This window comes from Equus quagga, chromosome 7 (genome assembly GCF_021613505.1).
Source record: "Equus quagga isolate Etosha38 chromosome 7, UCLA_HA_Equagga_1.0, whole genome shotgun sequence".
In the NCBI taxonomy this organism is placed as follows: domain Eukaryota; kingdom Metazoa; phylum Chordata; class Mammalia; order Perissodactyla; family Equidae; genus Equus; species Equus quagga.
The window spans coordinates 16,764,807-16,789,718 of record NC_060273.1 but is presented as its reverse complement, the minus strand read 5'-3'; the positions used below and the strand labels follow the sequence as shown (position 1 = coordinate 16,789,718).

General features: G+C 38.4%; 1 protein-coding gene across 1 annotated transcript in view; it reads left to right on the top strand.

Moving 5' to 3' along the window:
- The window catches only part of REXO5 (RNA exonuclease 5), a 29,722-nt gene extending 5,292 nt beyond the window's left edge, over window positions 1-24,430 (top strand). The window contains exons 4-17 of the mRNA XM_046665846.1: window positions 1,484-1,572; window positions 2,857-2,972; window positions 4,304-4,442; window positions 4,598-4,692; window positions 5,684-5,786; window positions 8,095-8,198; window positions 8,951-9,071; window positions 16,210-16,314; window positions 16,811-16,948; window positions 19,730-19,822; window positions 20,428-20,644; window positions 20,850-21,037; window positions 22,033-22,151; window positions 24,152-24,430. Of these exons, the coding sequence (XP_046521802.1) occupies window positions 1,484-1,572; window positions 2,857-2,972; window positions 4,304-4,442; window positions 4,598-4,692; window positions 5,684-5,786; window positions 8,095-8,198; window positions 8,951-9,071; window positions 16,210-16,314; window positions 16,811-16,948; window positions 19,730-19,822; window positions 20,428-20,644; window positions 20,850-21,037; window positions 22,033-22,151; window positions 24,152-24,233 (1,709 nt within the window). The 3' untranslated portion in view covers window positions 24,234-24,430. The remainder of the gene's footprint in view (window positions 1-1,483; window positions 1,573-2,856; window positions 2,973-4,303; window positions 4,443-4,597; window positions 4,693-5,683; window positions 5,787-8,094; window positions 8,199-8,950; window positions 9,072-16,209; window positions 16,315-16,810; window positions 16,949-19,729; window positions 19,823-20,427; window positions 20,645-20,849; window positions 21,038-22,032; window positions 22,152-24,151) is intronic.
- The last annotated feature ends 482 nt before the right edge of the window (window positions 24,431-24,912 follow it).

Here is a 24,912-nt window from a genome sequence, read left to right as displayed (position 1 = left end):
ATTCCACATATGGGTATACAACATTTTATTTATCCATTCATCAGTTAGTGGACATTTGAGTTGTTTCCACTTTTTGGCTGTTATGAATAATGCTGCTGTAAACATTCAGGTACAAGTTTTTGTGTGGACATGTTTTCATTTTTGGGGGGTATATACCTAGGAGTGGAATTGCTGGGTTATGTGTAACTCTTTGTTTAACTTTGTGAGGAACTGCCAGACTGTTTTTCAAAGCAGCCGTACCATTTTACATTCCCTTCAGCAGTGTATAAGGGTTCTAGTTTCTGTATATCCTCACCAGCACTTGTGATTCTCTGTCTTTTTGATTATACTCATCCTAGTGGGTGTAAAGTAGTATCTCATTCTGATTTTGATTTGCATTTCTCTGATGGCTAATGATGTTGAGCATCTTTTCATATGCTTATTGGCCATTTGTATATCTTTTCAGATCCTTTGTCCCGTTTTTTAATTGAGCTGTCTTTTTCATTATTGCGTTATTGGATATATAAATTTCCTTTTAAAATAGATTTACTTAAGTGGAAAAACTTATCTGTAAAATGGAGTTAATAGTTCATATATCATAGGGTTGCCCTGAGGATTAGATGAGTTAATGTACAAAAGGTGCTTAGTATGGTCCCTGGCACATAGTGCTTAAAAAAAGGTTTTTTTTTTGTTATTATTGCCACTAATAATGTAGATAGGGGGAACAGCCAGTATAATGTCTCCCAGATTTAAGGATGCCTCTCTTTTCATTTCTAGACCATATTTTGATTCAGTTGTAAACAGTTGGAAATTTCAGGGCACTGTGACATAGAAACTGGTCAGAGCTTTTCATACTCCCCTTTGTTTCTTTTAAACAACATCTACGTATTTACCTTTACTGTTTCAGCCTCCGTCTGACAGTGGGAATCTTCAACGATTCAAACACTTTTGGGCCTCTGAGCTGAATGTGCCTGGTTATTACTTAGGGTACACAACTGAGAGGGAACCCTAAGCCTATAGCTGAGCCTCTGTAGGGATTTTTTCAGGCTATGATTTCAGAAAATGCAGGCATGTTTCTGAGCAGAGATCTGAAAGAAATCTCAAGGGTAGAGTTGGGTGCATGGGTGCACATGATGAATGTTATTTAAACTTTGCCTATAGTGAGATCCTTTGAGATCTCTACTAAGGTGAATCTCATTCCTACTTTCTCTTGCTTTATTTAGGAAAGAAAGATGCCATATACAGTCATCTGCATACTTTATTCATCATCTCTTAGTGCCTACATGGAAAAGGTCCGATGACTTTGGATTTAGCCACAATTTAGCTATAATCTCTTTTCTCGTAAGGAGGACAAATTGTTACTTGGTAACTGCCAGGAAGTCCAGGCCTTAGGATCTCCTATAACAGCAGCCTACATTATTTTCCCAGAATATAAAAATAAGTGGATGGAGATTAGAACCATCTCTGGTTCTAAGGGCAAATATTTTGTTCCTTTTCCTCCTAGATTTTCCTGACTGTGAGAACTTCGTACCTACCAAATGTAATGGTTCTATAACAGAAAGCAGTCCTCTCTTTGGACTTGACTGTGAAATGGTAAGTACTACTTTTGATTTTTTCACCTGGAGTGTTGCAAACTAGGGTCTAATAGAAGATGGTTTCTTGAGTCTAGTGCATCGAGGAACCAGTACATTCAGTTCCAATATTTAAGTAACTGAAAGTAGACCCTCTTACGTTTTAGAAAACTTGCATCTATGCTTTAGGATGAAGAATAAATATCACGTAAGTTTTCTAATTAGTTGCTATGTTTAATCAACTTTTTGTACGATTCTAGAAGTATTTCTGTTTTGTCTTTTTTTTTTTTTTTTTTTTTTTGCTGGAGAAGATTAGCCCTGAGCTAACATCTGTTGCCAATCTTCCTTTTTTTGCTTGAGGAAGATTAGCCCTGAGCTAACACCTGTGCCAGTCTTCCTCCACTTTTTTTATATGTGGGTTGCCACCACAGCATGGCTGATGAGTAGTGTAGGTCTGTGCCCGGGATCCGAACCTGTGAACCCCAGCTACTGAAGCAGAGTGTGCCGAACTTAACCACTATGCTATGGAGCCAGCCCCAGTCCTTCTGTCTTCTGAACAGTGTTTTGTTGTTCCCTTGAAAACTTTGCCTCAATTACCATTGGTTTGTTTTAGGTTTACACATTTAAGATCAGAAGTAGGATTTTCCTGCTTAAGCTCCCTGTGTGTTTTACTTTGTCTAATTAGTAAATCTCCTTTCAAAGACAGTGCATCCTCTCTCACTTAGTACTCAGGCAACAGTTTCTCAATTCTTAACAGAGTGGCTAAGAGCTAATGTTTTGAAGTCTGTCATATCAGGGTGTGTATCTTGGCCTTGCCTGCTAGTGGCCATGTCACCTTAAACAAATTCCCTAACCTCTCTCAGTCTCAGCTTCTCCCTCTTTGTTGTGGGGACAATAATAACCTCATTGAGTTATTACGAGGTTGTATATATAAAATGCTTAGTACTGCATTAGATGATAATAGACTGTGCTAATAAAAATTACTTATTAGTAGCACTTAGCATAATACTGGAAAGTAGTACACACTCAGTAAAAGGTACAGGATTGATGTTATTATTTCCACTTATCTTCCTTCAGTACATCCTTCCCAGAGAAATTGTACTGTGTTGGTTACCTTAAGCGTAATGTTCCGCAGCCTGCCTAGCTTTAATTTCATTCATATTGGATCCTCTAGTCAGTAAAAGACTGTGCCATGGTCACAGAGATCCCAGTAGATTAGGGTAGATGGCAGTTGACATAGTCTGAATAATGAGAGGAAGCAAGAGCTGCTGCAGTTCAGCAGCCTGACTATGTCCTGGTCTTTCAGTGCCTCACATCAAAGGGGAGAGAACTAACACGCATCTCACTGGTTGCTGAAGGAGGCTGGTGTGTTATGGATGAACTTGTTAAACCTGACAACAGGATTCTGGACTACCTCACCAGGTATTTTTCACCTTGCCTTCAGCTTTTCCTCATTCTCATGGAACGAGACTTAACAGGAATAACCTGTAGATTCTGTTTAGTTAGGTGTTATCTACTTATATATTATCAAAGAAAAGTATGGGGCACCACAACTGTAAATTTTAATACTAAAATTGCTCTTATTCTTCTTGCTGTCCAATCTTCCTGTGCCTTTAGGTCAGCAGACTATTAACTTCCTTGTGATAGAATCTCCTAATTGTAATCATTATCTAGCAACTGCCAAACAACTAGAGCTTTGCTCTCTGATAAGACCACATAAATCTGCATATCATCATTTGGCAGGCAAATGATGTTAGAGCTTAATCTGCCTTGACCTCAAAAAACAAAACAAAACTAAGTTTCTCCATAACAGAAATTTGAAGCTCAAAAATTTTAGTCTGTCTTTCCAAAGATTAGCATGTAATTTCAGAATGTATACACTACAGTGATTAGGCAAAGAAAAGCCAGTGAAACATTAGTATTTCTGCCTGTTGAAATTGCACCAATAGATTCATGCTTACTTAGGCACAGAGCTGCCATGATAGTGATACTGTCCTATTAACAGACATGATGATTTGACAGTATTCCTAAGGAACAGTCAGGTGTGGCAAAGGTGAATGTATAAGTGTGTTTGTCACAGTATTGCAAAAATATGGGACTACAAATATCTGAAAGTAGGGAATTGGTTAAAATATGTTATATACATATAATGGAATATTTTGTAACCATTTAAAAGGATGTGCTGACAGATAAAGACAATCTCTGTATGACTCCACTTATATGTGGAAGTTAAACATGTAGACAAAGAGAACAGACTAGTGGTTACCAGGGGAAAAGGGGGATGGGGGTGGGCACAAGGGGTGAAGGGTGCACCTACAACATGACTGACAAACAATAGTGTACAACTGAAATTTCACAAGGTTGTAAACTATCATAATCTTAATAAAAAGTAAAAAAAAAAAAGATGTGCTGAAATAGATTACTGGTGTGAAAACTTGTTCATGATATATGACAAATGATAAGGTCATGTTATAAAGTAGCATATGCATTATGATTACATTTTTTATAATAATGAAATATACATGAGTATATCTCAAAAATATGAAAGCATATTTACTAAAATGTAAAAAGCAATAATCCCTGGTTGGTGAGATTATGGGTAAGTTTTAATTTCCTCTTTGCTTATTTGTATTTTCAGTGTCTCTACACTGAGCATACATTAATTTTTTAAAATATTCTTTTTGAAATGATTTTCCAGGGAGGAAAACTTATTAGTATAGTGGCTTGTCCATCTCTCTTTTTTTTACTGAAAGTTTCTCAGGAATCACGAAGAAAATTCTTAACCCAGTGACAACCAGACTCAAAGATGTACAGAGACAGTTAAAAGCACTGCTTCCTCCTGATGCTGTGTTAGTGGGCCACTCCTTAGACTTCGATCTCAGAGCACTGAAAGTGAGTATCTAATTGAAGACTTGGTTTTTCTAGTATATATGCCTGTTCCATTTCTCTCAAATCTAAAGCCGTGAGCTTTTCTATCCTTCAGCCCTCTTGTTTTTGTTTTTCCTTTAGCATAGGATGCTACTCATTCTATTCTCTTTCCTCCTCAGATGATACATCCATATGTTATTGATACATCATTGCTTTATGTCAGAGAGCAGGGCAGAAGATTTAAGCTAAAGTTCTTAGCCAAAGCTATTTTGGGGTAGGTTTGTTTGCATATTATAATATTGTCCTGAGAAATTGCACATAAGTTAGCATATAGTATCTTATTTAGTGCATATTGCAAAATTGAGGGTCTCTGTTCTCCATCTTAGTTTGTAAACATTATTCCTTTAATTGCTTATGAATCCTGGCATCCTAACTCCAGAGAAGGATAACTGAGAAATGAAGAAATTGTGGTAATATAAAAAGAGGTTTACATTCACAGCTGAGGGTTGATGGATAGAACTGGTCAGGGAGGAGCAGAAAACTTAACCCAAATTTCAAAACATAGCATTCTTACATTGAATGTATCCTATTATGTACAAACACATATGTGTAAAGATGTTTATTATAGTATGGTTTAAAGTATCCCAAAAAACTACAGATATTCTACGGGACTGGTTAATAAATTATGGTTATCTGTATTATTGAATACTTTGTTATTGTTGTTCAAAAGAATGTGACAAATCTGTATATGCTCATAAGGAAACCTCTCTAAGATACTACGGAGAATAAAATGGAGATGCAGAACAAGATCTGTATATGCCTAGATTATCAATATGATGTTAATTTGATTTAGACATATCTAAGACATAAATGTAGGAGTTTTTTAAAAACAACCAAGAAAGGATTTAAGTACATATAGACAGTTGTATATGAATAGGAAATTTCTGGAGAGTAACTTAGTAAACAATGGTTGCATCTAAGAAAATGAGACATGGAGTTGGCTGGGGAGTGGGCCAGAGACTTTATTGGGTAACCCTTTGTCCAGATGATATGCATGCTGTAGATGAAGCTATTCTTGATTGTTTTATGTCCTCAGTACCTCTCTCAGGTCCTGGCATTTAGGAATAAAGGAATCTTGAGTATTGTGATGCAAATATGATTATCGAAATGCTGAAATTTTACATGTAACCAGGATATTTGAGGTGGCTGAAAGAACCTATCATTAAAATACTCCCAGGTATGTCAATTTTATTTTGACTTTCCAGGAAGGATATACAGTGTCCAGATAGGCTTGGTCATGATGCCACAGAAGATGCTAGAACAACCCTTGAATTGGCTCGATATTTCCTTAAGTATGGCCCGAAGAAGGTTAGTATCTTTAACCTGTGTGTTTTGCCTTTCTTAAAATTATGGGACTAAAACAGATAATCACGGACCACCATCTCCTGTTATTACCTTTTTTAACAAAAATGGGAGTATAGTTCAAACTGAGCGTGTATTGGAATTAAGTCTTGTATCACTCACATAATGTAGTGGTTAAGTATGTAGTCTCTGAGGTTGGACCTCCATGTTTTTAAATACTCTGCTATGTCTAGTGATAAGATCTAGGGTAATTTCTCTGAATAACTTGAGTTTCTAGATCTGTAAAATGGGAACACACTTCTCTGGGATATTGGTGAGGGTAAACGATGCCATGTATAACACTCTTAGCACAGTGCCTTGAATATATTAAGCACCATAACATGGTTTTGATTATTGTAGCTGATGCTAATACTGGTAATAATTATAAAAAATCTACATGGATTTTTGCTCTCTTGGGGTAGACACAGCATACCATTGTTGCAACAGCAGTTCAGTGGGTGTAGATTAGAACAGCACAATAAGGGAGATGTTGAAGAGGACATAGTTTCTGACAGACCTTGTTATAATGTAGTCTAACCTATTAGATTGTCCCATTGCATGATATGTTCTGACTCCATTAGAAATAAATTGTTGCCCATGTAGAATAGTAAACAGCCAGAATAGTGTTTTGTGTCATGGTGGTAGAAAGACGTTCTAAAATATCTTATTGGGCATGTAAATAATGATAGCCACCATTCACTGAGATCTTACTTAAGTGTACTGTTTAAAATGCTTTATATACATTATCTTATCCTCACAGCAACCCTATGAGTTAACTATTATTATCGTCTCAATTTTATATGTAAGTGTCATGAGGTTTTGAAAGGCTAAATAACTTATCTAGGGTCCCACAGCCCTCAGAGGTGGAACCAGGATTCAAACCCATGTTTGTCAAATTCCAAAGCCTATCTTTGCTCTATTATAGGGGTTAGCAAACTTTTTCTGTAAAGGCCAAATAGTAAATGTTTTAGGCTTTACAGGCCATATTGTCTCTATCACAGCTACTCAACTTGCTATTGATGGTGCAAAAGCAGCCATAGCAGTATGCTGATGAATGAATGGGCAGAGCTTTGTTTCAATAAAATTTTACAAAAAACTTACTGGGCTGGACTTGACCTGAAGCCTAGAATATGCCAGCCTCTGCTCTAAACCGTTACATCAGAGGTTCTAAAAACTTAACTGGTCTCAGGATCCATTTATTCTCAGAGAGCTTTTGTTTATGTTGGTCATGTCTGTCAACATTTAGCATATTAGAAATGAAATATGAGAAAATCTTAGTGTTTATTAATTTGTTAAAAATATCCCCCAAAAAGCATTACATGTTAACACAAAAAATATATTTTTATGGCAAAAAAAGCATTTTCAAAAAAATTTAGTGGGAAGAGTATCATTTTACATATTTTGCAATTCTCTTTAATATCTAGCTAGAAAGACAAATGAGTTTATCATATCTGCTTTGACATTCAGTCTGTTGTGTTATGTAGTTGGAGATGGGAATACCTCATGAAAGGGTCTCTGGAACCCCCAGGAGTTCTTGAATCACACTTTGATAACCCTGCATTCTCTTCTGCCACTTGATTTCAGTGAAAATTTCATCCCCCTTGGTTAAAAACTAAGGAAATCTGAATTAAACTTAGACTTTAGTTAATAATATATCAATAATGGTTTGTTAATTACTAATCTAAGATATTAATAATAGTTGAAAATGGGAGTAGGGTATATGGGAACTCTGCATTATCTTTGTAATTTTTCTGTAAATTTGAAACCATTCTAAATAAAAAGTTTGTATCTGACTCTCTACGTCTTAATTCCCAAGTGATCTCCCATTTTATGAAAGAAGAATAAACTAGAATAGACTTTTCATGGTTTTGTATTAAACCAATGAAAAGTCTTTTTGATGTTGCCATAAAAGCCATTCTATCATTTCCAAAAATTGTATATTTGCAGAGAAATAAGTTTTAAGTAACTGACTATAGAATGAGTAATGAGGCAAAATTGCCATCTCTTTTCACTTAGCCCTGCGTGGCCCTTTCCCATATTCATGTAACAACATCAGCAGCTGGTAACATTGCCTTTCTTGGCTGAGCAACCAGAACCCATCTCGTAACTCCTGAAGCCAGCCTGGGATTGTGGCAGTGGTCAAAGTCACTGTCTACAGAAGCAGAGAGCACCACTTGAGTGGGTTTTTATTGGATTTGTTTTTTGTATTTTATTTCTTAGCATCAAATGCTTTGCAAGAAATTAAGATGATTTTTACCAATTTATTTTCTTCAAGATTGCAGAACTAAATCTGGAGGCATTAGCCAGTCACCAAGAACTGCAAGCATCAGTCCAAGAGCAGAGAAATACAGCAGAAGTAGTTCAGCAGCCAAATACAAGGTAATATTTTTCACTTCTAAACAAAAGCAAAGACAAATGGAGAACCTAGTTTCTTATTTAAATAAAACCTGGGAATTTTTTTTCCCTCTTTTGAGTCTATTGAGAAAAGTTTACCAATTGCATGAGTAACATTCTTCCATCACAAAAACTATGGAGGGAAAAATGTCACCTTCTGCCCTAAATAGTATCTAATTATCTTTCTAATTTTCTGAATCTAGTGACTGGTCTTAAATGACTTCCTTTACAAAAAAGTAAGACATTGAAATTCATTGAACTAAATAGCAGTAGGGTAAATGATAGACTGGTGGGTATTTTGATTAGAAGAGTTATCTATAGCCTTCAGGTATTGCTCAGGTCAGGGAAAAAACAAAACAAAAAACAGGCTTAGAAGAGGTCTGTCTCCATGTCATAATAAATATATCACATCCTTAGATCTGGCCTAACCTTTGATAGAGAGCTTTGAGTGTGTTTCTTGTTTATCCTTCCTCCGTCTAGATATAGAGCAACCCTGTCCAATATGATTTCTACAATGGTGGAACTGTTCCATATCTGTGCTATCCAGTAAGGTCCACAAAACACAGTATAGTACATGTGACTAGTGCAATTAAGGAACTGAGTTTTAATTTAATTTTAATTTAAATAGCCACATGTTGCTAATGGCTATCATATTAGACAGTGCAAGTATAGTGGAAATAAATCTTGGGTTAGGGAAAACTGTTTTTCTTACCTTGATCTCTTCTACTTCTTCACAGTGTTTTAGAATGCTTGGACTCAGTGGGTCAGAAGCTCCTTTTCTTGACCCGGGAGGCAGATGCTAGTGAACTTTCTTCTTCCAGAAACTGTCAAACTGTTAAGTGCCTTTCAAATAAAGAGGTAAGTGATCTGCTGTGTCTTTGAAGGTTGCATTCAGAGCAGAGGGGAGTGTAGTCCTTTGCAACCCTTAGAAATGTCAAGGTTTTTTTCATCAGCATCCCTGGCTACCATTAGCAAGTCTGGCTTCTGTCTCACATCTTGTATGGACCACTTTTAGTCTCAGTTACCCCATGGGAGTAGAACTGTCAGCTGCCAGTGTCTGCTTCCAGAGGCCAGCAGGCCTGTCACTTTGGCCTTGCACACCACTTTAAATTTCTGTTCTGTTTCTAGTTCATGGAGACACTTATCTTCGTTTTTAGCTTGATTATATCTTCTTGGTTTTCTCTTTTTATATTTTATCTATCTTTGCTGTTTGTGTACAGCAGAAGGGATGTATCAAAGCATGAACTTATCATCTTGTTCAAAAGGTCTGCATTTTTTTTAAACATTTTATTTGGAAATAATTTCAAACTTAGAGAAAACTTGCATGAACGGTGGGTCAGCTATATACCTTCTATCTAGATTCCTCTTCTGTTAACATTCTGCCCCATTTTCTTTATTATTTGTGTGTGTGTGTGTTGTGTTTGTGTGTGCTGCCACGGTCATACTCTCTCGCTGTTTCTTGCCCTGTCTTCCTCTATATGACATTTTATTTTCTAAACCATTTGAGAGTAAGCTGCGTATATCATGGCCCTTTACTCCTAGATACTTCAGTGTGTATTTCCTAAGAATAAAAATGTTCTCTTACATAACCACAGTAAACTTCAGTAAATTTGATATTGAAAAGCAGTACTTTTAATTTTTGTTGTATTCCAGTTTTCTTACTTGACCCAATAATGTCCTTTAACATTTCCATTCAGAACAATATGCATACTAGGGTCACATGTTGCATTTAGTTGTCATGTCTTTTTAGTTTTCTGTAATCTAACCTTTGTTTTTAATGACATTAATATTTTTTGAGTAATACATGCCCCCCTCCCCCCTGATGCCCTGAATGTTTCTCATTTTGGGTTTGTGTGGTGTTTCCTCGTGATTAGAATCATGTACATTCTTAGCCAGATTACACGTAAGTGATGTGTCCTTCTCAGGGTGTCATAGCCAGAGGCACATGTTGTCCATCTGTTCCTCTTTTGTGCTGTTTATTTTGATGACCTTAACAAGATGTCTGCTTTCTCTGCTGCAGAGGTACTTTCCCCCCCTTACTTCTAATAAGTAATATGTGAGGAGATAATTTAAGAACAGCAAATATCCTGCTTTTTATCAAATCTACCCCACCCCCCTTATATTTAGCAAAAACCGATGATTCTTACCTGAATCAGTCTTTACTGTGATGGTTGCACAGTGATGGTTTTCCAATTCTAGCACTTCCTCCATATTTACTAGTTGTTAACTCAGAGTTCAGGAGTCCTTCCATTATCTTATTTATTTTTCATTCATTCATTCATTCAGTGTGGACTTATGGATTCCTTTTTATTTCAATGGTTAATAATTTATGATTGTCCTAAATTGTTTTGATTTTCAAATTTCCCAGATTTGCTTAGTGATAGCCCCTTTTAAGCTAGCTGCCCTGTCCTTGTGACATACATTCATAATTCTTTTGACCATTTTCTTTCTTTCTGGCACAAGAGATTTAGGTTTATCCTGGTATTAGAAACCAAGAGCTGAGTGCTGGATGTACATATTACTATGGGGTGTCTTTGCTTCTAGACCCTTAAAGCAGACAGTTAGGAAATATATACAGGTAAATATACATGCATACACACATACACATATATATAAATTTATATGTACACTCATACATATTTTAGAAATCGTGTCTATACAGGGTTCTTCATTGCTTTTTCCTCATTGCATATTTGTATCTCCTTTTATCCACTGTGGTAACATTGGCTCCCAACAACATCAGCATTTACTCATTTGCTGAAACCTAAACTGCGTGCAAAATAGTTTTAGAATTGATGCAGGGGCTGGCCCTGTGGCCAAGTGGTTAAGTTCACATGCTCTGCTTCAGCAGCCCAGGGTTTCACTGGTTCAGATCCTGGGCGCAGACATGGCACTGCTCATCAGGCCATACTGAGGTGGTGTCCCACATAGCACAGCCAGAAGGACCTACAACTAGAATACAGAATTATGTACTGGGGGGACTTTGGGGAGGAGGAGAAGAAGAAGAAGAAGAAGAAGAAAAAAAAGATGCACCCAAATCACTATAGAATGAGTTTATAATTTGGTCTTCAGTTCTACTCTCCTCCCTAGCCCCCACCGCATCTACAAATGAGAGTATTGGGTATATGCATATTTTATTTCTAAGTTAAGTTGGATTTTCTTTTTCTCTCTTCTTCAAATTAGCTGTGTTATGCATTTAAAAGACAGTTGGGTCCATTTGTTTGTTTGCTTTCAGTTTTAATTTTTTTCCTCTCTTCCATCCTTGTTAATTTATTTTTTGAATCTATAGGACATTAACTTGGTTCCAAAGGCTAAACTACAAAAAAGTATGCTCAGAGAAGTGTCATTCCTTCTCCTATCTCATTTTTAAATTTTTTGTTGTTGTTAAAATTTTAGGAGTTCCTTATATATTGTGGATCTTAACTCCTTATCAGATATATGATTTGTAAACATTATCTCTCATTCTGTAGGTTTGCCTTTTCATTCTGCTGATTGTGTCTTTTGATGAACAAAAGTTAAAGTCCCATTTGTCTATTTTTGCCTTTGTTGCCTGTGCTTTGGATGTCATACCCAAGAAATCTTTGCCAAATCCAATGTTTTTGTCTAGGAGTTCCATGGTTTTGGATCTTACATTTAGGTCTTTAATCCATTTTAAGTTAACTTTTGTATATTTTATAAGATAAGCTTCCAATCCCCCTTTTTCATTTGGATATCCAGTTTTCCCAGTACTGTTTTGTTGAAAAGACTATCCTTTTCACATTGAATGCTCTTTGCAATCTTGTCAAACATCATTTGACCATATATGCAAGGTTTTATTTCTGAACTCTATTCTGTTCCATTGGTCTATATGTCTGTTTTTGTGTTAGCAACAACATTGTTTTGATTACTGTAGCTTTGTAATATGTTTTGAAATCAGGAAGTTTGTATCCTCGGAGTTTGGTCTTCTTTTTCAAGATTATTTTGGCTATTTGGAGTCCTTTGAGATTCCATATAAATTTTAGGATGATTTTTTTCTATTTCTACAAAGAATGACAGGATATTAATAGAGATTGCATTGAATCTGTAGATCACTTTGGGTACTATTGACATCTAAACAGTATTGTGTTCCAGTCCATGAATATTGGAATATTTCCATTTACTTGTGTCTTCTTTAATTTCTTTCAGCAGTGTTTCATAGTTTTTACTGTACAAATGTTTTACGTCTTTAGGTTTTTTCCTACGTATTTTCTCCTTTTTGGATGCTATTGTAAATGAGATTTTCTTCTTTAATTTCCTTTTCCAGTTGTTCATTGTTAGTATATAGAAACACAACTAATTTTCGTGTGTTGATTTTGTATCCTTCAACTTTGCTGAATTCATTTATTCATTCTAAGTGTTTTTGTAGACTCTCTAGGGTTTTCTACATATCATATGTGAATAGAGAGAATTTTACTTCTTTCCCTCCAGTTTGGATGCCTTTTATTTCTTTGTCTTGCCTAATTACTTTCGCTAGATCTCTCAATACTATTTTTTTTTTTCTGCTTTTATCTCCCCAAGCCGCCCCCCGCCACCATACACAGTTGTATATCTTAGTTGCAGGTCCTTCTAGTTGTGGGATGTGGGACGCCGCCTCAACATGGCCTGACGAGCAGTGCCATGTCCGCGCCCAGGATCCGAACCTTGGGCCACCGCAGCGGAGCGCGCAAACCTAACCACTCGGCCACGGAGCTGGCCCCAATACTATGTTGAATAGAGGTGGCAAGAGCAGACATCCTTGTTCCGGATCTTAGAGAAAACGCTTTTTGGTCTTTCGCCTTTGAGCGTGGATGTTAGCTGTGGGCTTTTCATATAAGGCCTTTATTAGTTGAGTGTGTGTTTGTTTCTAGTTTGTTGAGTGTTTTTATCATGAAAGAGTGTTGAAGCTTGTCAAATGTTTTTTCTGCATCAATTGAGATGATGATGTGGTTTTTGTCCTTTCTGTAATATGGTATATTACATGGGATGATTTTCATATGTTGAATTATCCCTGCATTCTAGGAATAAATCCCACTTGGTCATGGTCTATAATCCATTCAGTGTGGTGTTGAATTCAGTTTGCTCTATGCCTCTACTTAAAGTCATTGCTAAATTGGAAGGACTTACTATTTCCATTTTGTTGTTTTCTGTATGTCTTGGCTTTTTGTCCCTCCTTTCCTCTCCTGTCTTCCTTTGTGTTTCATTGATTTTTTTGTAGTGATATGCTTTGATATCCTTCTCATTTTGTGTATATTGTGATTCTCTCTCTGATTTTGACTTTTGGCGCTTTGATTGTAACGTGTTTTTGTGTAGGTCTCTGGATTTATCCTGGTTGCAGTTCTTTGAGCTTCTTGAATTTGTATGTCCATTTCTTTCCTCAGATATGGGAAGTTTTCAGCCATTATTCCTTCAAGTAAGCTCTCTGCCTCTTTCTCCTTTCTTCTTCCAGGGCTCCTATATGTGAATATTGGGCCTCTTGATACTGTCCCATAAGCCTCTTAGGCTCTATTCACTTTTCTTCATTTTTTTCCTTTTTACTCTGACTCAATTTCAAGTGATCTATCTTCAAGTTTGCTGATTCTTTCTTCTGCCTGAGCAAGTCTGATGTTGAAGCTCTTTAGTGAATTTGTCAAATCATTTATTGTATTTTTCAATTCTAGAATTTTTGTTTGATTGTTTTTATAGTTGCTATGTCTTTGTTGATATTCTCATTTTGTTCATGCATCATTTTTCTGATTTTGTTAGTTGTCTTTGTTCTCTTTTAGCTCATTCTTATTTCTTTAGGTTTCATTTCTGGAGTTTTATTTTGTTCCTTTGATTCGGCCATTTTTCCCTATTCCTTTGTATGTCTTGTAATTTTTTTTCCTGAGACCTAACCATCTGAAAAAACCCCAACTACCTCTCCCATCATTATGGCCCAGCATCATAGAAGGGAAGACTTTCACTGATCAGCCCAGCTAGAGGTTCCATGACCTCTCAAACGTGTTCTGAGGATGTGTCCTCCCTGAGCTTGTGTGTCTGCTTTTAGTTGTCTCAGATTCTCTAAGACGCTTGTTCTTGTTTCTTCTCAAAGCTCACAATCTGTTGCTGTCCCTGGCATCTGGCTGTGGAACTGCAACTCTAATGTGCTGTAGTGATAACATCTGCTTTCAGTGGCTTCCAAACAAGGCCACCAGTCCTGTCAGTGCTCTGAGTCAGGCAAGACAGAAACTAGTCCCTCAGGCAGCCCCGAGACTAGCCATAACACTGGATTACCTGGTCAGCTCTGTTGTTTCCATCCAGAAGGAGGATTCCCAGTGTGAAAAGGTTCTTCCCTGTTAATCCCTGCTAGGTCAGATAGGGGAGGGACACAGATGGGCACACAACACACTGCATATTTTCCTTACCCTTTTGCTGGAATTCTGTCTTGGTTTTTTTGTTGGCCTGTGTGCTGTAGCTTCTCAGTTGGTCTCCAGAGTTCTTGCAAAAGTATTCTGGTCTGTATGTTATTGTTAACTCAGTATCTCTGTGGGAGAATGAGGGTCCGAAGTTTCCTGGAAAGTTCACCATCTTGCTGATCTCACTCCTATTTAGGAGTTTCTAAACAATGCTGCTGGTACCATCAGTGCCCTGAGTCAGGTGATACAGAAACTAGTCCCTCGAGCAGCCTCCAGACAGGCGAAAATGTTGGATACAGGTCCGTTCTTATGTTTCTGTCCCAAGAGAGGATCCCTAGTGTGGGAGGTTTCCTCTGGGTTGTACTGCAGTAGTTTGGATGGGTGAGGGGCCTGAATGAGCAACCAAAACACCACAAATTTTCTTACCCCTTTTGATGGAATCTCTTCTTGGTTATATGTTGGTCTGGCTGCTGTAGCTTCTCAACTGGTCTCTAGGGTTCTCACAAAGGTATTCTAATCTGTATATTGTTAATTCGGTATCTGTGGGAGAGTGAGGGCCTAAAGCGTTCTTGTACTCCATCTTGCTAATGTCACACTCTCTTCCTTTTTGTTTTTTACTTTTTTTATTTGTTTATTTTTTTGAGGAAGATTATCCCTGAGCTAACATCTACTGCCAATCTTCCTCTTTTTGCTGAGGAAGACTGGCCCTGAGCTAACGTCAGTGCCCATCTTCATCTACTTTATATGTGGGATGCCTGCCACAGCATAGCTTGCCAAGCGGCGCCATGTCTGCACCCAGGATTGGAACCAGCGAACCCCGGGCCGCCAAAACAGAACGTGCGAACTTAACCAGTGTGCCACCAGGCTGGCCCCCCTTTTTGTTTTTTAAAAATGTTGTTTGTTTTTAGGATGGTGTGGTGCTGGGAAGAATAAAGCATTTATAATGCTTTCGGGAGGCGTTAGCATTTATCTTATTAATCTTTTTTCAGGGTCTTTAATTTCTCCTCTTATTTCCTTCTTTCCCTTCACTGCAGTGTCTCCAAGGGAGTGTTAACTCTTCTCTATATATCTGATTTGCCCCAGAAGCACTGCTTTTCTGATCAAGCCTCTTCCCTGTAGTCAAGTGCTGTGAACTATCAAAATTGGTGACCTTTGTTCATTATTTTGGCATTTAGTTGTAATTTTTTTTCCGGGGATGATTTTGTTGGTGCTGCATCAAAGTCTTCCATGCCCCTTAATGTTTATCTAGAGCCTCTTAAGCCTCTTCTCCTTGCTCTCTTTACTCACAGGCTTGCAGCAGTGTGAGATGGTGAGAGTTCTGTTGGAATTTAATTTATTTCTTTACTTAGAAGTACTTTGAAGGTTGTACTGCTAGTCTCTGTTTCTTAGTGATGCCACAGGTATGGGTTGTATGTGATTTTATTTATTCTCTTTACTGATTATTTGGCTTTTTAGGAGGCTGTGTGGTGTCACCATTTTTTTCTTCCAGACCTTGAAGTCAGCCATATTATGGCTTTTCAATATGGGTAAAAAGACAACCACTGTTCATATTATTGTAGTTTACCTCCAAGAGCCACAATAGACTACTAGGTTCCTGCTTCATCCAGGCTATCTGTTCTCTGCAGGTTCTTGAGCAGGCCAGAATGGAAATCCCTTTGTTTCCCTTCAGCATCGTTCAGTTCTCTTTTGAACCCTTTTCACCCAGCCTCACTGAGGAGATGGACAAAAGGGTAAGTGAATGGGTTCTGCTAGATGATTTGTTTAATAACTTATTATAATCTCCTCCCTTAATAGGAAAGTAATACATACTTTATTAAGTTTGCTGTATATTTCTCCAGATTTTTTCTGTGCGTATATTAACATTTTAGAAAATACATTTTTGTGAAAATGGGAATCAGACTTTGCAACTTTATTTTTTCATTTAATAATGTATCTTGTGCATCTTTCCATGTCACTGTATAATCTTATTTTCCTTGTTTAATGGCGGCATAGTATTCTGTTGTGTGATACCTATTATTTTCAGCCTTTGTGCTTTATGAATTTCTATTCCAAATAATGCTGCAGTGAAATCCCTGTATACAAATCCTTGGGCATTTGGCAAGTGTTTGTGTTGAGAAATTGCTTGAAGTGGAATTATCCCAATTTTTTGACTCATAATTCTTTAGATTTGACTTAATTCTCTTTCCTTATCCACCTCCTCACTGTATTCTCTTGTTTTTCATATAGATGAGGATCAAGTGGACAGAGATGTCAACTGTCTATGCTGGGCCATTTAGCAAAAATTGCAACCTCAGAGCTCTGAAGAGACTGTTTAAGAGCTTTGGCTCAGTCCAGTCAATGACTCTTGTTCTTGAAACCCATCAGGTAAGGAGACAAGAAAACTCAGATTTTGACTTTCTAGATGAGCACTGGAAATTCAGATGGGGACATTCAGATAACAAATATTGGTGATATGAGCTTGATTGTTACCAACTGGAGTGTGAGACATGCTCTGTCTGATGAGAGTTGTTGTTGACCGACAAGAGTGTGTACCCAGGATTGCCAGATCTTCTGATTTGCTTGTTTTGAGAATTGAGAAATCTTGCAGTTTTCATATTCTGGCTCCAATTTTCTTAAATATATACACTAGACCACAAAAAAAGGCTCTTGGTTCAATGAGCGCTATGGGCTTCCTGCTTATGACCACAGCTTTAAATGATAAAATCCCCTTTGAAAAAGAGCAGTAACTTCCATGTCTTGGGAAGTCTCTGTAGGGTTTAACCACAAAGTAGGCTCATAACTAGGTTAAGATATAGGAGGAGCTAATTTTAAGGCAGGGCTTTTTTTTGTTGTTTTCAGTGTTAGTTCTCCTGTCTCTTGGAGTAAGTTTTGTTTATTCGTTTGTTATTTACATAAAAACCCTATAAAGAGTTTATTTTTAATTTTTAAAATATAATGCTTGTGTATGGTTTAAAAAATTCATACTATTCCAAAGGACTTAACGAGTAAGCGTCCATCTTTATGGTCACAGTGGGAAGTCAGTAGATAAAGACTAAAGTTACATGAAGCAGTAACAACATTATAAGCACATTATTTAGAGACAGAGAGGAAACCATGGAAAGAATTAAAAATAGAAACTATATAACAGATATCTGTGGAATGATATACAATAACTGGTAATAATGGGGCCTCTAGGGAGAGGAACTAGGTGGCTAGAAACAGGTTAGGGGAAGACTTTTCACTGTAAATTTTTTGTCCGTTTAGAATTTTGACCTAGGCAACTATTAAACTGGTGCGTTAAATTATTATGTTTAATAACTATTTAACTTAACTATGATGTTTAAAGACTATTAAAGTGAAGCAAAAATTAAAGACTTCCAAGTTTTCTAAGTGCAGAATCCTAGATGTTTAAAATGTGTTTTCCCCAAATCTTTTATTAATGTCTTTCCTATACCTAAAAATAGAAATAAAAGGATCATCTTTGGGAAGATGGACTGAGGGATAGGAAGAGTATGTCAAGGGACTAACTTCTTCCTAGAAGTCTTTCTTTTTTGCCCCTTTTTTGGGTAAAATATACATAAAATATGCCTTTTTAATGATTTTTAAGTGTACAGTTTAGTGTTATTAAGTACATTCTCTCCAGAGCTTTTTCATCATCCCAAACTGAAACTCTATCCCCATTAAACAGTAACTACTAGTCCCCACTCCCCCAGGCCTGGTAAGTACTATTGTACTTTCTGTCCTTGTGAATTTTACTGCTCTATGAACATCATGTAAGTGGACTCATACAGTATTTGTCCTTTTGTGTCTGGCTTATTTCACTTAGCATAGTGTCTTCAAGGTTCATCCATGTTGTATCGTGTATCAGAATTTCATTCCTTTTCAAGGCTGAATAATATTCCATTGTGTGGATATACCAGATTTTGTTTATCCATTCGTCTTTTGATGAACATTTGGATTGTTTCTACCTTTTGGCTATTCTGAATAATGATGCCGTGAAATCGGATGTACAAATATCTCTTTCAGTCCCTGTTTTCAATTCTTTTGGGGCATATACCCACAAGTGGAATTGTTGGGTTGAATGATAATTCTTTGTTTAATTTTTTGAGGAACTGCCATACTGTTTTCCACAGCAACTGTACCACTTTACATTCCCACCTGCAATGCCAATGCTTCCAATTTCTCTATATCCCAGCTGACAGTTTTTTTCTTTCTTCTTTCTTTTTTTTTTTATAATAGCCATCCTAATGGATATGAAGTGGTATCTTGTGGTTTTGATTTGCATCTCCCTAATGATAAGTGATGTTGAGCATCTTTTCATATGCTTATTGGCCATTTGTACATCTTCTTTGGAGAAATGTCTATTCAAGTCCTTTGCCCATCTTTTAATTGAGTTATTTGATTGTTTATTGTTGAGTTTTAGGAGTTCTCTATATATTTTAGATATGAACCCTTCATTATATAGGTGATTTGCAAATATTTCCTCCATTCTTTGGACTGTCTTTTGATATTGTTGATAGTGTCCTTTGATACACTTTTTAATTTTGATAAAGTCTATTGTGTCGTATTTTCTTTTGTTGCCTCTGCCTTTGGTGTCATATTCAGGAAATCATTGCCAAATCCAGTATCATGCAGCTTTTCTATGGGAGCACTTTTATCTCTATGATGATATTATGGCTCAGATCATCAAAAGGATTTAGCTACTCTGCGTTATCAAGCAGAAAAGCAGTCAGTTGAAGATGCAGCCTATCCAATGGAAGAACTTAACCTCCCCAAGCTTATACGCAAAGCTGCCTGTCTAAAATTAAGCTCACAGGACAAATGAGGATCTCTACCTGTGACTTGCAGTGATGACTTTAGTGATTCATAATAAATAGCGTGAAAAGCAAGTTAGGTAGTAAAAAATTTGTTAGTGCTTTCCCCATACCACCCAGGGAGAGGCGCTTCAATTTTAAATGACAAATAAAGATTATTTTCTGAGAAACCAGTTCCTAAGCCTTGGTGATCTCACTTAAAATTGATGATCTGCAATCACTCTCCAACCCAGCACAGCAAGGACATCGATTCTGGTTGCTTTGCCACTGTAGTTTATGCCCCCTTCCCAGCTCCTTCTCTGGCACTTTAAACCTGGAAAGCAGAAGTAAGGAAGTCTTGGTTTTTCTGCAGCCACATCTCTGTATACAATACGAAGTCCTGGAAGCTGCCCAGCTGGCTATAGAGTCCTTGCATGGCGTTCTGGTCGATGGTACCTGCATCAAGGTAAGGTCACCAGAGAAAGCAAAAAGCAGTACCCTTCACTCAGCCTTCGCCTAGCACATCCTGCATTTATGGTGCCCTAAGACATAACACCTAAGAGAAATGCCCTCGAGAGGCCCAGGCACAAGACTTTCTGTTATGGAAAGTCTTCAGCTAAGCCTGGCATTCTTGTAGCAGTGACCTAAGACATGACAGCTTTTGTTTTTGTCAAAATCAGCTTTGGCTATATTGTGGTCTTCCTTGTACTCTTTTGATTACTTAGACTCCAAATGATTTATTCTGAGTGGTTTTTCTTGTGGTTGCCCTTTCCTGTAGCTTTCAGGGGGATCAAATGGTGATATTTTGATATTTGTCTGCAAGTAAACAGAATTTCATTGAGGCAAAAGACAGGAAACTGATGTCCATTGTAAGATGGTTAGGGGAAGAAGGAAAGGGAGGAATGAGTATATTTACACAAAAATATTTACATCTATGCATTTATTTATCTATTAAGTTTGTACCATAGTCCTGGGAGGCAGTTATCATTAGCCTCCTCATACAGATAAGGAAACTGCAAAATTTAGTTACTTGCTGACTTCCCACCAATAACACTATCTTTCCTCGGTTAGGTGCAAAGGCCTGTGACAGAGCTCACCCTTGATTGTGACACCCTTGTGAAAGAACTGGAACAAGATTCTGAGAATCGAGGTACTATCTACCTGTCTGGAGTGAGCGAAACCTTCAAAGAACACCTGTTGCAGCAGTCCAACCTCTTCTTTGGCCTAGAAGCTGTGATCTTGCCTAAAGATCTTAAAAGTGGAAAGCACAAAAAATACTGTTTCCTGAGTAAGTCTATGCCATTGAATGTAGCCTTGGGGAAGGAGATTGGGGATGGTGATAACATGAGGTGAGAGAAAGGAAATGTTCACCAAACAAGCCCTCCTCAGCTGTGCTGGGTCAACAGCTCCTGATTCTGTCCTTCTCCCTTGATCCTGGCTGGGCTCCAACTTTTTTGGCCTTTAATAACAGAAGGGGGTATTCTTGCTTTCAGAATTCAAAACTTTTGGCAGTGCCCACAGAGCCCTCAGCATTCTCACAGGCAAGGACTGGAAGCTGAAAGGCAGGCATGCCCTAACCTCCAGGCACCTCCACGCATGGCTCAGGGCCTTACCTCCTGAATCAAAAAGGCCCCTGGGGCTTCGTGTCATACCTCCCGCCTCGGAACAGCAGGCCTTGCAGGTGAGTAAGTGAGTGAGTGAATGAGTGTATTTTGTGGTCAGAGGGGAGAGGTAGCTGCTTTGGTTTGGTGGCTCTGGGCATTGGCCTTCTGATATTTATGGAAATTAGGAGAGTCCTGCTCAAGTGTCACTTAAGCCTTCAGTCTTTTTTTTTTCCTGCCCTGGCACTAGTCTTATTTCACTCTCTAGCTTTTTCCAGCCCTGGACACATCTTTTCTTCAAGATCTCACATGCTTTCACCCCCTCCCTACCTACTGAAATCAGGTTTTTAGTCCTCCAGGTGGCTCTCCAAGGGACTTTGAGGGGCTGATGTAGGAGGGTGGAGAGCTGGACAAGTCTTTAGTAATCTAGGGTTTCTCAAAGTGTGGTACATACACAAGATGATTTTTGTTGGTCATAGATGGACTTTTGTTTTCACTTTTATACTTATGACCTTGTTTTTCTAACATTCATTAAAGTATACAACAACCACAACCACAAGGACCTATGATTTCATGGATAGGATTAGTTAGATGAGGCTACGGAAGAAATGGACTCATTTTAAAGAAAAACATTAAAGGGATACACAAGCAGAAGAGTGAAGGTAGAAGGTGAATAGCTGAAGTTTAGGAAACCCTGTCCTAGTCTAATCTCTCACACTTAGCCGATGAGAAATAGAGGCAAGAGCTGGTGAGTGACTTGCCTAGGTGCCAGAGATACTTAATGGGAGAGATCAGACTAGAGCTCTCATTACTATGTGGTTCCCCTAGCTCTGGGCCCTAGAAGACCCATCTGGAGGAAAGGACAGCAGCTATCCTCCTAAACTGACTTGGAGGCCTTGGGGATGCTGGGGTGGATAGGAAACCCTGAGTATGGGCTCCAGCTTCAGATTGAGGATTTATACAGAACCTTTCCTGGGATCCCTTGGCCCTAGAGCCTGAGGAAGAATGTTGCAGCCCCTCCAAAGGTGAGCAGAGGATATTCTGGCTGAGTGTCAACACATGGCTTTGATCCTAGACTCTGAAGGTGGACCACCCGAAGATAGCAGCCTGGCGTTGGGGCCGGAAGATAGGAAATCTCTCCCACAGCCTGTGCCCAGGCACCCTCTGCCTCATCCTGTTGCCAGGAACCGAGAGGTAAGGACTGCAGGGTAGTCCCTTCATGATTCTGGTGTTTGGACTTTAGCTGTTCTCAGAGAAAGGCCTTTTGTTGACATCCAGGGACACAAATGAGGACTTAATGTGCATCATCTCTTAATTCTCACATTTCTAAGAGAAAGGTATTGTATTCCCATTTGACATGCACATGCTCTTCTATAACTACACTTACTGTTCCCTCAAGGACACAGCTCATTCCAGAGCCAGGGCTCTTAGGTCCTGCAGCCTTTTTAGGATAAGAGGCAGCTGCCTAACCCCCACTTCAGTGAAAATGGTCAGGTTCAGATCAAGGCCCAGGCTTAGATGTAACCAAGGCCTTCCTTTCCCACGTAACAGGAGTATGCTCCTGCCTTCCCTGCCCTCTCCTTCTTTGCCACCTCTTAAGAGATAGGGCCTCTTTTGTTGTTTCTAAGCCTGAGGAATACTGGAGCAGGACACTGCGTCCAGTCCCAGCTCTATTACCTATGTCCTCTGACAAGTGGCCATGCCACTTTCCCACTGCAGGTCTCAGTTTCTCTTTGGTAAAATGAGGAATTTGGAGTAAATCAGTGATTTTCAAACCCTTTTAACTATAAAACCCTTCTTGTAAAAGTTACACTCTGATTTCTGTAGCCATATTGATCAAACCCAATAGCAGGAGCATGCCTTTCCCCAAACTATAAGCTTGCTGTATGACTGACTTCTCTGGGCCTCATCTGTGCAGCTGTCTCCATAATGCCAGCAAATACCTTTGGGAAAGGGTAAAAGTGGCTCAGGAAGGAGGAGTAGCAAAGAGGATAGGTTTCCTTAGGCTGGGACCCTGACTCAGCTCTTAATCTTTGTTTCTGTTAGCTGCTAAAATTAATATTGAAAATACTAATTGCTATAATTCATCAAACCCTTAATAAGTGTCAGATACTGTGCTAAATACTTTTATCTGCATTTTTGGTTGAGGTTGTTGAATCCCCTTTAACAAGTGGAGAAAAAGGCTCAGATTAAGCAACTTGCCTAAAGCCACACGCTAGTAAGTGTACAGTTAGGATTTTAGCCCTGATGGTCTGTCTGACTCCAGAGCCACTCACCAGCACTCAAAGTTCCAGTCCTCCATACCCAAAAGGCTATTGCTTGTTAGCTTAAATTTAGACCTAGGTGGAGACAGATTCTGTGTTTGTCTTTGCTCATTTCTGCCTGCTTTGCCTTGGAGAGCTCCTCAGCCCTCTAACCCAATTCTATGAATATTCACTACAAGGTGGCAGGGAACTAACATGTATTGGATGACTCCTAAGTTCTAAGCACTGTGCCAAGTGTTTTCAACATACATTATTAAATAAGTTAATGTTTTGTAAAGTTTTTCAAACAGTGCCTGGCACATGGTAGGTGCTACAAAAGTGTTTTAAGTAAAATGTACAAAGGAATAAACTCTAACAGCAATTTAAATGGACCATGATGGCAGATGGCCATCAATATCTAGTTCTGTCACTAAACATTTGTGTGACTTGAGCAAGTTATATGTCTATGAGACTGTTTCTGTATTTGAAAAGTGGACATAACAACTGTACCTACATCAGTAGCCACATTAGGTATATGAGCTGTTTTGAGCATTAAATGAAAACCCATATAAAGTGCTTAGGAGAATGCTTGGCATGTAGTAGGTGCTTCAAATATGTTAGGTATTATTGTCTGTAGTCCTCACAAAACCCTGTGAGATAGTAATGTAAATATATGGTAATTTTATAGTTGAAGAAACCCTTGGTTAAGATGTGCCTCACATCTATTAAGTGGCGGAGCTATGATTTGATTCTAGGCCTCTGGCACTAGTCAGTGTTCTTTCCACTGAACCATTTTCAGCAAGCAGCTTTCCATAAACTGTCTACCTGCCCACCCCCTGCCTCATGGCACATACACATAGCCCCCAAAACTTACCTCTTCTACCTGTGAATTTATAACCATTCATTCAGCCTTGTGGATAAAAACGTATCTTCATTCCTTATTTGTTGCAGCACTCATGGATCACACTGTGGCCTAGGACTGATGGGAATAAAAGGTGAAGAGGAAAGCACCACCCTAAATATGTGTTCGTGAGTCTGCCCACCACTTTCCACATGCCATTTCTTATTTGTTGTGAGCAATGGCAGAGAATGTGGTCAGGCTTCAGCCTCTCCAGAGGCTGCGAGGCCTCTCTATCCAGCAGACAGCTTTTGTGGAAACGGTGTACCAGCTAAGTAGTCTAGTCCATTTATATGGCATGTACAAATTTTCAATAAATGCCTAAAATTAAAGCATTCCTCATCTTAAGACGGTGAGGGGAGGAAACCACAGTTTGTACTTTCTTTGTGTCAGTGAGTTTATACACAATTACTATGGCAGATGCTCATTCCATGTAGCACTCCTATTAAATGGTAAATATAGGTAAGGAAACCAGGAGGAGGAATGACTTCTGTGTGGAGAAAACCCAGCCATTACACAGTTTGTCAGAGTTGTAGTATCTTTGAAGCAAATTTTTGTAAGACACACTGTTTTCTCATTGATAGCTGTTAAAAAATTGAAGGAAAAAGACAGGCTGAACTGAAAAATCTGGCAGGTGCACCAGACAGAGGAGAGTGGAAGACTCTTAGCTTTTTACTAATACTGGAAGACCCCTTCCAATTCCATTTTTAGGACTGCTTCCTTCCCTTCAGTGAGACTGCAGTGTCACCCTTCACCAATAGGTGCCTCCATCACACCAGATCCCCCCCTTAGGACTAGAAGCTTCAATTTCAGT